Source organism: Columba livia, chromosome 6 (assembly GCF_036013475.1).
Source record: "Columba livia isolate bColLiv1 breed racing homer chromosome 6, bColLiv1.pat.W.v2, whole genome shotgun sequence".
Lineage (NCBI taxonomy): Eukaryota > Metazoa > Chordata > Aves > Columbiformes > Columbidae > Columba > Columba livia.
In genome coordinates this window covers 35,236,413-35,250,208 of record NC_088607.1, presented here as the reverse complement: position 1 = coordinate 35,250,208, position 13,796 = coordinate 35,236,413, and the positions used below count along the sequence as shown (strand labels likewise).

The 13,796-nt window shown below is 53.0% G+C and overlaps 1 protein-coding gene across 1 annotated transcript in view; it reads left to right on the top strand.

The window, feature by feature from the left end:
• The window catches only part of CDH23 (cadherin related 23), a 201,370-nt gene that overhangs the window by 136,986 nt on the left and 50,588 nt on the right, over window positions 1-13,796 (top strand). The window contains exons 14-26 of the mRNA XM_065067987.1: window positions 786-850; window positions 1,397-1,634; window positions 2,254-2,359; window positions 2,752-2,879; window positions 5,475-5,547; window positions 5,827-5,943; window positions 6,486-6,598; window positions 8,486-8,593; window positions 9,705-9,894; window positions 10,645-10,790; window positions 11,339-11,558; window positions 12,354-12,506; window positions 13,243-13,356. Of these exons, the coding sequence (XP_064924059.1) occupies window positions 786-850; window positions 1,397-1,634; window positions 2,254-2,359; window positions 2,752-2,879; window positions 5,475-5,547; window positions 5,827-5,943; window positions 6,486-6,598; window positions 8,486-8,593; window positions 9,705-9,894; window positions 10,645-10,790; window positions 11,339-11,558; window positions 12,354-12,506; window positions 13,243-13,356 (1,771 nt within the window). The remainder of the gene's footprint in view (window positions 1-785; window positions 851-1,396; window positions 1,635-2,253; window positions 2,360-2,751; window positions 2,880-5,474; window positions 5,548-5,826; window positions 5,944-6,485; window positions 6,599-8,485; window positions 8,594-9,704; window positions 9,895-10,644; window positions 10,791-11,338; window positions 11,559-12,353; window positions 12,507-13,242; window positions 13,357-13,796) is intronic.

Here is a 13,796-nt window from a genome sequence, read left to right as displayed (position 1 = left end):
TCATCCAGTGCAATCCCCCCATGGAGCAGGAACACCCAGATGAGGTTACACAGGAAGGTGCCCAGGCGGATTGGAACGTCTGCAGAGAAGGAGACTCCACAACCTCCCTGGGCAGCCTAGGCCAGGCTCTGCCACCCTCACCCCCAACAAGTTTCTTCTCATATTCAAGCGAAACCTCTTGTGTTTCAGTTTGAACCCATTACCCCTTGTCCTGTCACTGGTTGTCACCCAGAACAGCCTGGCTCCATCCTCCTGACACTCCCCCTTTCCATATTGATCCCCATGAATGAGTCACCCCTCAGTCTCCTCTTGTCCAGCTCCAGAGCCCCAGCTCCCTTAGCCTTTCCTCACACGGGAGATGCTCCACTCCCTTCAGCATCTTGGTGGCTGCGCTGGACTCTCTCCAACAGTTACTTGTCCTGCGGGAACTGAGGACCTCGAGGACTGAGAAGAACTGTCCAGAGACCTTTATTTCACATGCACTTGCCAGATTAGCTCAGTGTGTCAGGGAAAGTAAGCAGGCATCCAATTTCTCACTGCCAAACGTTTTGAGAGTGATGCTGGGAGATGTTGATGGAGGGATGCGCTAGATAACCCAGGAGAGCACGGACGTCCCAGCCCCGCATCTCTTGAGTGACAAATGGCAACACGTGAGGTTTACGCTGGTGCTGGCCCGTTGGTACCTGGGTAGGAGGAGGTAAAGAGGATGTAATGGATTCACTAGTGTGTGTAATGCGGTGTTACTGTAAATACCTTCATTTATTAATTAACTTTTATTTTTCTAGGCAACTGACAACGATGTGGGCACGTATGGGAAAGTCAGTTATTTTTTCAGCGATGACCCTGACCGGTAAGTGTGACCGAGCCACCAGCATGACCTCTGTTCTGCAAAACCCCCTTCTAACCTGGCTAAAAACTCACATGGCAATTAAGGGCATTTGCTACATCCTACCTACCAGGTACCATGTGAAAACCCCACCATGCTGTCTCCCAAAGGGGCGAGTTACCTTCAGTACATGCCCAATGCTCAGCACGTTTAATCACTTTGCTAATTCAGGATGTACAGGTGCTGGCGTGCTTGGGACCGACAAATGTGCTTGCCAGTGAGTTGTTGGCCCTGGAGCACCATGTGCCGCCTGCTTGTTGTGGGTGGTTGGGGAAGGCTGCCCAGCAGAGGGGATTCTGGAGGCCTCTGAGCCCACTTTCTCAGCACTGAAGGTTTCTACCCCCCCACCTGCGCTGGGCTCTTGAAGATGCTCTGGGACTTAATATCCCTTAGAAGCAAGCCATGACCTTCACCCACGGCAGCAATAGCGGTCAGGCTACTGCCACCCCAGCTCTCCATCTCCAGCATGGAGTCACCAGGGCTTCGCCCCCTCCTCTCCTGTCCCCTCAGTTTCTCGCTGGACAAGGACACGGGTGTCATCCTCCTGACAGCTCGGCTGGACTTTGAGACCACCCAGCGCTACACGCTGACCATCATCGCCCGGGACGGCGGTGGCGAGGAGACAACAGGACGCGTCAGGATCAACATCCTTGATGTCAACGACAATGTCCCCACCTTCCAGAAGGAGGCGTACCTGGGGGCCCTGCGGGAGAACGAGCCCTCTGTCACCCAGGTGGTTCGGCTCCGGGTGAGGGACCGGAGTGGCTCCTCCGCTCGGAATGTGTGGTGGGGAGATGGGTGCAAGTTAGGTCCCCATCCGTCATCCTACTGTCTCCCTCTTACCAAATGCTTTGTGCTTTGCTGCCAAGTGCAACGGGGTGCGGTGCTGCAGCCAGGGGCTGCCTCCCTCCTCCTGCTCTCTTATAAGTTCCTATACGGCATCCCCAGGCTTCTCCCAGGGCAAAGGCGCTGCCTCCGTGTGGCCTTGCTCTTCTCAATCAAGTCCACAGGCACTGAGGGGAAGGTGCTCTGTTTGTTGATGGAGATGTTAACCTCTTCTGTGGGATTCAGGCAGGCAGGGAAGATTGCTCCTTCAGCATAGGAATAAACCTTTTTGTGATGCAGTTCCCAAGCTGGGTGAGTGCTGCAGGGAGGCAGAAGTGGGGAACCTGGCAAGTCCTTCCTCAGAGGTGCAATGGGAGGAGAAGCTGGTTTACAAACCCCCGGGAGCCCCTGCTGAGTGCGTCTTCCAGATCGCTCTTCTACCCTCCTTGGGCCCAGTCAGCTCCTCCCATCCTCTCGGCTCCCTCCTCTGTACATCACCAGCCCAGCTCCTGGGACACTGACTCTCTCTGCTCCTTCCCCAGGCATCCGATGAGGACTCCTCCCCAAACAACCAGATCACATACAGCATCGTGCAGGCATCTGCCTTCCGTGACTACTTTGACATAGCGGTGTTGGACGGGTATGGAGGTAAGCGCTGGTCGCAGGACCACTGTGCCCCCGATGAGCAACAGCAGCTTGGGCTGTGCTCACACCCCCGCAAGCCATCGTGTCAGCAGGCTTTAAAGAAGGTGCTCTGACAGCTCCTCTGCTTGTCCTGAGCTCTCCTGCAACACAGTGGTTTGCAGCAGGGCTTGAGCTGAGATGCTGCAGAGCTGTGTTTCTGAGGGTGTGCAGCTTGCTCTGGGTTATGCCAGTGCAAGGGGCTCGGTATGCCCAGCACTCATGTTTTCGGGACATTGCCACCTCCAGCAGCCACTGTTGGCCCTGGGAAGGTGGTGTGCATGGGCCACACAAGCCTACCCGCTGTCCTGCTGGGTGCATGAATGCCCCTCTGACTGCCCCTCTTTGCATCCTTCCAGTGATCAGTGTGAACCACCCCCTGGACTATGAGCAAGTGGCCAACGGGGTTATTTACCTGACTGTGATGGCCAAGGATGCCGGCAACCCGCCTCTCAACAGCACTGTCCCCGTCACCATCGAGGTCTTTGTAAGTACAATCCTACCGTGGTTTCCCTGAAATTGCTCCGTAGCAGCGCTGTTAATCCACCAATAACCCAACAAGGTTATCCCAGCCCGTGGATGTGTACGTGCGAATTGCAATTACATGTGGCTCATATATGTGTTGTATATGTCACACGTGCTAGTTAAAGAAACACTGTCCCTGACGTTTGGTAAGGTGTGAGTGACACCGGGTGAGTAAGAATGTCTCTGAGGGACAGACAAGTTGTCCCTACCACATATACCTCCTCCCTCCCCTCGTCCGTGCACGATGCACGGGGAAGCTGCAGGAAGGAGCCCCAGCTAACCAAAAGGTGAGAAGCAGAGCTGGGTATGGCGTGGAGATCCACCCTCTGTCCTTGCTTTCCACTGGGAGGTTCACTGAGCACGCAGTGAGCCCTTCTCCCAGCTCGCAGGGATGCAGAGGAGGGTGCTTCGGCCGCACGTTAGCACGTGTAGTGTCGGAAATTATCTGTTCCTGAATCAATCACGGGCTGTCGCTTGTTTATCTCCCCAGTGCCAGCCGTCCCAGCCATGCTGCGGGCTTTGCCACACATCTCAGGCTCCAGCGTTAGGTGCAAACCTCGTCAAGGAGGGGTTGCTGCTGGGAGAGGGAAAGCTTCACAGCCTTCCACAGGACGATTAGATCAGATTGTTGCTTTGAGGCGCATTGTGGTTCGAGGACATCTGGAGGGGCGGGTATCAGTGATGGAGACAGTTTGCTTGACCACCCATCAGTCTCGTGGTGATGGGATCTAAGCGGGGCTGACAGCAGCAGCAGTCTGTGAAGATGAAGACAAAGTCCACAGTGCTCTAGGAGGTGAATGAAGTCCCATCAGCACGCCTGTCCTCCAGCAACCTCCCTGGGCTCAGGAGATGGCGAATAAGGCAGTGCTGAGGGGTTAGCGTGGTTAAATACATCCTTCCTATGCTGTGCTTTAAACAGCATAAACCTCTCTTTCTGAAGACTTCTATGGGTCATCTCCTCCGGGTTCAGTCTGTGCACTGGTAGGGTTTAAGTAGCTGTCATTTTTCCCACTCTCAACCAAAGGGACTTTCTCTCAACTGGAAAAAAGAAAAACAAAAAAAAAGGCAGAAAATAGGAAGAAAATGAGGAGGAAGTGTTTCACAGCACCACTTGAGGAACAAGAGCCGTGAAAAGGCAGAACAAGAGTGAGTGTGGAGGGAGGTAGTTTTTTTTCATCCTTTGGTTGTTGGTTTTTAATAAAGAAGTCAAACTTGCCTTGTAGATATCCCATTAGGGGACAATACGCTTTTGTAGAGGCAGCCGCCGAGTCAGAACTAATAGCTCGGGCCACACTGGGATCTGGGGAAATATCACTGCTAATAAGTTCCCGCCTCGGTCCCTGCCGCTGCCGCCGTGTTCAGAGCGCTGAGCTCCATCTCTTGTTTCCTTTGCCTTTAACCTGCCCACAGCTCCCAGGTTTGCCCCGTGGGGATGACCCAGACCCAGGTCTGCGAGGAGGAGGAGGAGGGACATGCAGAGGGTGATTTCCTCATGACCCTCAGTGGCGAGAGCTGAGTGGTGCAAAGGCTGATTAAAGGCCACCTGCTTCCGGCAATGAAAGCAGAGGATGGCAATTTAATTGGAGTACGATGGGCATCGTTGGCACGTGAAATTGCCTCAAATATCAAGTTTGGTGGCAGCAGAAGCAGCTGAGCCTGCAGGTCCATCAGCCATCTCCAGGTAGAACACGTCTCCAGGTAGAAAACGTCTCCAGAGCAGTCCCAGGGAAACGACAGAGTCCATAACAGTGTTTTAATGTCCTGGTGGCTCCAACCTCCCCTCCGTAGGCGGCTGGGTTTGGTTCATTAAAGGCAGATTCTGAACATTGTTTAAACAGCATTTAAAGCCCCCCTGGGGAAGCTTTAAGCTGGTCTGAAATCTGTTTTGAGGGATGTTGCGAAGAATTGCTCCTGCCTGGTTTCACCAGCCTGGCAGAAACATGCTCGGAGGGAGTGCATCGATCTGCAAACCAGCTTCCCCCCTCGCCAAAACAATGCTGTAGCTGCTCTCTGCAAACAACCACAGTGTTCCTCCATTTACACAAAGGCAGACCAAGCTCAGCAGATCCCCTGCTCAGTCCGATCTGCATGGTGACCTCACGGATGGGATGACACAGAGCTTTAAGCCACCTGTGTCATGGTCCAAGAGGGAGGAGAGGGCCTGTGCATGATACTGCTGAGCTCGATGAGGCATTTGACTCTTCCCAGGGCTTGTGGTGGTGGTGGCAGGAGCAGCTCAGAGGATGTTCAGCTGCAAACGGCAGCAGTTCCTCGGCCATACTGCATGCTGCCCAGAATGCTGGATAACCTACAGTCGGTGTTGTCCGCACTGTATGGCTCAGCAAAGTCACTGACAACCGGCTTGTCTGAACCTCAGATGCCTCTGCTGCGAAACCATGTGCTCAGACCTCTGGTGCCATCTTCCCCATGCTGATGTCTTGAGCTGGTCACGTCTTGAGAAGCAGTTGGCCAGGAGCATCCCCCTTCCAGACTTTTGCAGCTATTTGACTGTTTTGCCTTTTTTCCAACCAGCTTCTCGACCTTCTCTTTGCTTCAGGATGAAAACGACAACCCTCCCACGTTCAGCAAGGCCTCCTACGTTATAGCCGTCATGGAGGACATCATGGCAGGTATGGAACGTGCCCCTGCTCCTTCTCCAGGCTCACAGAATGTACCTGGTGCTCTTCCAGCGGGAATGGGGTGGGTGATGGCTTTTTGGGGAGGTAAAAGCCAGACCTGGCAAAGTTTCATAGCCATGAGTTCTGGGGGTTTGGCTGTACTGTGCAGGCAACAGAGGGGACACCTTGGCCAAGTGACCTGCAGAAATGGTGTGGGGGGACAGGACAGCTGAGAAGAGCTGCGTCAGTCTGTGAATGCCCATCTCAGCCCCCGTTTCTGCCTCCCCCAAGGAGCCACGGTGCTGTTTCTCAACGCCACAGACATGGACCGGTCGAGGGAGTACGGGCAGGAGTCGATCATCTACTCCCTGGAGGGCTCCTCACATTTTCGGATCAACGCTCGCTCGGGTACACGCTCTCCCTTTTTTCTTCCCAATTCCCTCTCCTGAATTTCCCTCGGTTTTCTTCCCCATCATTTTTCCTCTTTTCTCTCCTTCCTCCACCTGATCCTCCTCTTCCCCAATCAGTCTGTTTAGGAGAAACACAATTTAAGGGATTCCCCAGATTTCAGACCTCAGCTCAGTCACTGTGAGGGCTTTGACAGAGACATCGGTGGAAGCTCAGCTCCCGGTGGGACTGATGCCCAAGTAAAGGCTTTGGCTGAAGGGCTTATGTTAGCTAAGGAGCTGCTGCCCCCCTTCCCTTGCTGGCATCTTTTTGAGTTCGTTATGGGCAGGAATGAGCATGAGGGGCCGCAGGCAGTGGGAGGACATGACACAAAGTTTGCAGGAGCTTGCTGACAAGTTGACCCTTCCAGGACCTGTCTATTTGAAACTGAATCAAAAGAGAGAGATGATTTGTGAAGGAACCTTTGAGTGGCCCCTTTATTTCACCGATACCCCTACTTGCCCTATAACATCTCTAATCTGTCTCATCTCCAATTGCTGCAGGAGAAATCACAACGACATCTTTGCTGGACCGGGAGGCCAAATCCGAATACATCCTCATTGTACGGGCAGTGGATGGAGGTGTGGGCCACCACCAGAAGACAGGCATTGCTATGGTGAGTGCGTGAAGGAGCAAGTCCCTTCTCCTTGAGCCACTGGTGACTGTCTGGGTCTGCCCAGACACTGATGCTTCAGTTCCCCATGCCAGCAGTGTTTAATTCTAGCCGTGTGAATGGGTAAAGAGCATATGGACAGACAAGTGGTGTCTGTCCTGTGGGCTCCCCCACCACTGCTCACAGCCCCTGCAGAATGACTGACCAGGCTGTGTAGACCTTGAAACTTGGCTTGCTTTCCTTGCGAGTCATTCATCCAGGAGCCACTTGACCTTCCAGCGCTTTGCGTGTCCAGCTCTCCGTGCAAAGGCGGTGACGGGTACCCACCCATTCCACCTGCAGCATGGCTCCATTTGTTCATGCCTCTTGAGAAAATGCTTAGTTGGACAGCCTGCAGGCACACTGAGTTGTTCCTTGATGACTACTATTCACATACTGCCTAGATCAAGGGTTTCCTGGGCTCCTCAGAAGGCTCTGGTGGAGGCGCAGGCCATTGTACTGCAGATTGAAGCCTACTGCTTTGCCTTGCCCTTTGCAGATGTCAGGGAGACCTGTCGTTTGCAAAGGTTTTGTAAAAGTCTTTGGAAATATCAGGAGGTCAGAATCCAAGGATCCAGCTCTCACTGCTCAGGGCAGCATGTTGGTTTGGATGTTTCATAACATTTGGGTGCTCTTCCTCCTGGGATGCTTGGTTGGGCTGCATGAGAGATGCCCCATGCTGAGGGCAATGCAGAGAAGTATTGTGTTTGTGTTGAAGACATCCCTAAAATAATTGTCACTACTGCTGAGGGCCATCAGGAGGTGTATGATCCAGGGAGCAAGCTAGAAGCGATGTATGGAACAACCCAGAGGGATGTGATGAGTTTGGCCGGGCAATGGCACGGCCAGTTGGATGCTGGGTTCCCCTTTGGGGCTCTAGATGAGATTATGTTCTCCTCGTAGCTTTATCAAAAAGAAAACAAGCGTTTTGCAACAGATTGCAATTAGGAAAAAAAGAAATGGATCAAAGTTCCTAAAAGGTTAAAAAAGTGGGCGGCTGATTGTCCTCTGTCATTAGTGAGGATATATGCCTGGGACTCAAAGCTGGTCCCTACAATGACTTTTAAGCTCACCCACCTTCCCCAGGGACCACCCGGTGCCTTGGCTTGTGCCGGGGCATGTCCTTGGTGTCCAGCTCAGTCTTTTCTACCACGGGGTGGCACCAGCAGCTCAGCTTGGTGTGGCTGTAGGACCCATGACTGGGGAGCACAGGACACCCCAGGAGAAGCTCCATGGAGACACCCCGCTGCCCCTCTTCCCTCGGGTGCCTTTACGGGCTCGCAGGCTGGATGGGAAGGGGTGATGCTGGGAGGTGCGAGACTTGCAGGCAATAGACTGCATCTCACATTCTTGCTGCTGTCACTGAGGTGCTGTTTCTCAGGCTGGAAATGAAGCTAGGTGACACTTCAGGGCACAGTCCTCTGCTGTGTTCGCTTGTCTTTGCACCTCCCACCCCCCTGTTACTGAACCATCTCCTAATTTGTCTTTTTTGCTGTTGTTTTTAATGCTCCCACTGTGCCCTGTCCCACCCCCCCACCCCCCCAGGACTGATTTACACCCCCCCTCTCGGCAAAGCAGCTGCTCCAAAACACACCTCATGCCTCTGGTTGCTTTAATTGCAAGGCAATAAGTAGACATGAGCCAAACCAAGATCAGATATGCCAAACCAAGATCAGATATGCCAAGGAGCCTCGGCTGTGGAGATGCAGGAGGTTACTCTTCTGCAGGCTTTGCCTCTGGAGAGTGAACACATGTTGGGAACCTGGTGTTGATGTATATCCAGCAGGACATGCTGTTCTGCCCAGAAACCAATGTCGCCTGATGCAGGACGGCTTTCTTGCTCTCTCGCAGGTGAACATCACGCTGCTGGACATCAATGACAACTATCCCACATGGAAGGATGAGCCATACTTCATTAACCTGGTGGAAATGACCCCCCCGAACTCAGACGTCACCACGGTACGTGTAAGGGAAGGCAGCTGTTGCGCTAAATGCCTCTTCTTTTCACCCACGGAGGTTACCTGCTTGGCTGGAGCAGGGAGTCACCTCCTAACCGATGTCACCTCCTAACCGATGTCACCCTCAGCCAAGCGCCACCCTGCAGAAATCCATGGAAAAGGTTACTCCCGAGCTGCCTTGCCGTTGCCCATCCCATGTGTGTTTCTCCTCTCTGCTGGGATTTTTTTTAACTCCCTCCCCAAATTGTGTTTTAGCCAAATTCTCCTTTTCTTTGCCTTGCCTGTGACCTCCTTCAAAGGCCTCTCTGAAAAATATTGATTTACAGCCTTTCAAGTCCCTCTGGTGAAATGAAAGAGAAGGAGAGAGGGAGGCTTACCCTCCATCACGCTGGGAGAAAAATGACGATCACGAGACGGAAAATAAATGAGGGAAAAGTGAAGAGAATCCACAAAATCATATAAGGGGGAAGACTATGAAGGAAAAAGAGTTGGGGGGTGGGGGGAGAAAGGTCTGGCAGCGCAGCCCCAGCCAGAGCACAGCAGTTCTCCCTCTTCCATGCAGCTCCAGCCCTGCTGTTCTGCACCTGCTTGAAGTCGCCTTTGCCTTTAACATCCCAATTAATTGCTGGGAAAATAATTATTGTGTCACTGACACAATGTAAATTCAGCAGCGGGGAGCAGCAAAGTTACAAGCATAACGAAGTTGTTCATTTTGTTGGGTTTTTTTTAATGTGAATGTCCCCTGTAATTAAAAATGTCACAGGGAGAACAATAGACCACGAAGTGCCCAGCATGAAGGAGAACCCCACCAGTGAATCATCTCCACCATTTCCAACGTGGCAGCACAAGTTCCTCAACATACCTCTTTGCCCCGTTTATTTTATTTTTCTGGAGGGTTTTATTTAAAAGGAGAAAAGCCCATTTGATTGCTGCGTGCTCGTGTCTGTCTCGCCATGCCTTTACCTCCCGGGCTTGTAGGCCAATTTTGCTGAGATTTAACACCACAGTAAAGGCCTCGGGGGTATAAAATCCCTGCAAATATCAGGAAAATGCAGCTGTATGGAGGATGCTCCCACCGCTCTGCTTTAATTGTGGCTATTTCTCTGTGGCAGGTGGTGGCCATCGACCCGGACCTGGGGGAGAACGGCACGGTAGTCTACAGCATCCGACCCCCTAACAAGTTCTACAGCCTCAACAGCACCACGGGCAAGATCCGCACGACGGGCGTGCTGCTGGACCGGGAGAACCCTAACACCCAGGAGGCCCAGCTCATGCGGAGGATCGTGGTGTCCGTCACTGACTGTAAGCCCATGTTGGTCCCTCTCCTCTGTTTCGAGCACAGGTTCCAAAGATGGTTTTGAGGTTAAAAGAATGAAAGGAGGTTAAAAACCTGCTGCTAAAACAACCCGGGAGCTCGTAGTGTGAGGCTGGGAAGAAGCGGCTTGTCAAAGGGCACGGGGAACCTGTTTCTGGGCTCCTCCGCGAGGTCAGGGCTTCCCTGCAGGACCTGTGAGGTACTACGCCATCCCCATCTAGGCAGGTCAGCTGAGCAAGCAGGGAAAAAAGAGCTGGTCGAGGTGAAACGCCTTTTTGCTCTGGAAATGTTATCTTAGAGAAACGTTTTTAGGAAAAAAAGTCAGAGAAAGAAAGAGGAACACAAACATAATTTTCTGTTATCCAGCTGGTTTCTAAGAGCCAACAGGCATGTATAACCTTCACTCTGCCCCTTTCTATTTTTGCATCACCTCTGCACTGTGCTGAGGCCCTTGTCCCATCCGGCGTGCCAGAAAGACAGGGATAAAGATAGATTGGTGTTGCTGTTGGTTTTTAGCTGCTTGCACAGGTGGTTGTTGATCTGTCCTCCACACCTACTGCCAGGGAGAGCTTTCCCTGCCATAGTGCACCCTGTCTGTAACACAGACAGGTTAATGCCTCGAGGTGCCAGCCCCGTCCTGCATGACTGTCTGCATAGAGGTGAGGGCTTGTTTTGAGGAAAAGGGTTGGAAACGGCTGGAGACTTTACCCTTGAAACCCTGTCCCTGGTCCCTGCAGGTGGGAGGCCACCCCTGCGAGCCACCAGCAGCGCCACAGTTTTCGTCAACCTGCTGGACCTGAACGACAACGATCCCACTTTCCAAAACCTGCCCTTCGCCGCTGAGATCGCTGAGGGCCTTCCTGCGGGTTCCTCCGTCTTCCAGGTGAGCGTGTCCCGTCGCCACCATGCCCCGCGCTGGGAGCTGCTGCTGTCACTGCCATCGCTCCTGCAGAACAGGCTACCAGCTTATCCCCTTCGTCCCCTAGAATCTGAGAGTCATTTTGGTTGGAAGAGACCCTCCAGACGGTTGAGTCCAACTGTAACCTAACTCTGGCACTAAGCCACATCCCTAAGAACTTCATCTATATGTCTTTAAAACACCTCCAGCGATGGTGACTCAACCACTTTCCTGGGCAGCCTGTTTCAGTGCTTTACAACCCTTTCTGTAAATAATTTTTTCCGAATATCCATCCCCTGCATCCCCTCTACCCACTCCGTCCTCTAGCAATGCAACTGGTGGATGCAGAAGAGGTTGGCGCATCCCACCCCATGTGCTCATTCCCAGCGTGGAGGATGCTCCAAGGCCCCTTTGTTTCAGCCCAGCATTCCTGGAGGCAAAGAGATGCTCAGGGTTTATACACTGTGGTTTTCATCATCAGGAGATTATCGCGCTCCCCCATGCTCGCCTCTTCCTTCTTCTTGCCCCACCAGGTAGTGGCCATCGACCTGGATGAGGGTCCGAATGGGCAGGTGACATACCGCATGCAGGTGGGGATGCCCCGCATGGATTTCCTCATCAACAGCACCAGCGGGCTCGTCACCTCCACCGCTGTGCTGGACCGGGAGAGAATCGCCGAGTACTACCTGCGGGTGGTGGCCAGCGATGCCGGCGTGCCCTCCAAGAGTTCCACCAGCACCCTGACCGTCAAAGGTGCGTGCACCAAGAACCCTTCCAGCCCTTCTCAGCCCTTCAGTCCCAAAAGGATGAACGACAGCACGTAGGGAGGTCAGCCCATCGCGCTGCCATTCCCGCAGGCTTCGCATCTCACCTGGTGTTGTGTCAGCATAGGGCAGAGATGGGGAAAACACGATGTTCCTAGCAGGGCCCCCAAATTCCGTCTTGCTTTTCCTCCGTTCCCCCATCCCCAGTGTTTCTTTTCTTTTGGCCTGCCTTTTGCTTCAGTATGTGATTCGCATCAGCTGCCCAGCCGGGCAGCCCACGTTAGCACAGGTTCAGAGCTGGATCCTTATTATGTGGCCTCCCTTTAACGTAATGCACTTCTGTTTACCTGCTTCACACAAGCCTAGTGCTGAGGATAAGCGTAATATGGAAACAAACTGACCCTGGATTCTCCTTAGGCCTGGGTTTGGAAAAAGGAATTTCTGGCTGTATAACCCCAGAGCCCTCTGCTATACACTATTGAAGCCCCAGATTTTCCTCTTGGTGGGGATGGAGATGAGTCTGTGATTAAAGCTAGTGTTTGCACCGGTTACGTAGAGTTTCTCTGCTTATGGGTTTGATCTGTATTAGTGGAGGAAAACAAACACAGCCCACAGCCATGGGAACTGGTCCTTACAGATATCTCCAGCACACAAATGGCAGGGAGCAAGGGGCAGAGTGTTCCCTGGGATGCTCAGAGCAGCAGGCAGGTGGGTTTGGGAGCCCAGCAGACACCACCCTGGCATCTGCAGGAGGGGGGACACTCAACTCTGCTCCCCCTTTCAGTTCTGGATGTGAACGATGAGAGCCCTACCTTCTTCCCAGCCATCTACAACGTGTCGTTGCCCGAAAACGTGGCCCGGGATTTCAGAGTGGTCCGGCTCAACTGCACGGATGCTGACGTTGGGCTGAATGCTGAGCTCAGCTACTTCATCACAGGTATGAAAGGCTGCATGGGGGAGCTTTGGCTGTGGAAAAGAGTGACCTGTCCCAGAAAAAGCATGAGGATGGGCTTAATGCTGCTGGGGAGGGTATTTAGGGCTGGAATCCTCTCTGGAGTCTTAGAGCACCTCATGCAGGTGGTTTTTGGGGGGGCAGGAGTGGGCAGACAGTGCCCAGCCTGCTCCACAGCTGCAGCACCTGCAGCGAGAGGCGGGGGAACCCCTGGCCACGCTTTGTCTTGCAAAGTGCACATGCAGCATTCAGCCCTCAGGAAACAGGGCAAAAATACAAGTGTCACCAGAGTAATTCATGACCCCTCCGGCCTCCTGCCACGAGAGAAAAGATGTGTGCTGTCCCACAGGTACCACAGGCCACACGTAAAGCAACACCAGTTGGCTTCTGCAGTGTTCAAGAAATGATACGGTGTGCCTATGATTTAGCTGGTCCTCCAAGCACCGCTCCTTGCCTGTGCTGTGAGGCAGGCACGGCGCTTGGTGTGATGGAGAGAAGGCACTCTGTCCACTGTTGCTGCAGAGAAGCTTTGCATAGGGCAAGATATGAGCTTGTTGTATGCTTGTTCTTCTCAAAACTGTGTAAAGCGCAGCCCTTTGGGAGTGCTTGCGATCTCCACGGCCACGCTGACGCCCTGCCCAGGCTACAACATCCCCTGTGGCATGGGCTGTGCTCCCCGCACCCAGACAATGGGTAACCCGGTCCTTGTCCTTTGTTGCAGGTGGGAACCAGGATGGCAAATTCAGCGTCGGCTTCAGGGATGGGGTGGTGAGGACAGTTGTGAGTCTGGACAGGGAGACTGTGGCGTCGTACACGTTGATCCTGGAGGCCATTGGTAAGGGTTACCAGCTGGTAATACAAGCACTATAGCCGCTCGCTTACCCCCCTCCCCACCCCTGAAATAGGGGAGAGAATTGAAAGGGAAGGGAGAAACTTGGATTGAGATGAACACAGTTTAATACTATAACAAAATACTAATACACTACTAGTAAATATATATATAAAAAATAGAAATAGGATGTAAAATAAAAGATACTCAATGCGATTTCTCATGAACTCCGTCCACACTGAGCAGCCAGTCCCAGGAAGCGGCAGCTGATCCCGAACAGCTGATCCCGACGAGGGAAGAAGGAAAAGGGGCTGAAAGGCCCAGAGGCCTCTGCAAATCAGCAAAAGGGCAGACTAAATATCCCAAACAGAACGCCCCTGGCCCCGAGAAAAAGAGCAAAGCAAGCCAAGGAGTGAGTGAGCAACTGACTCCTTAAATGTGAAGCA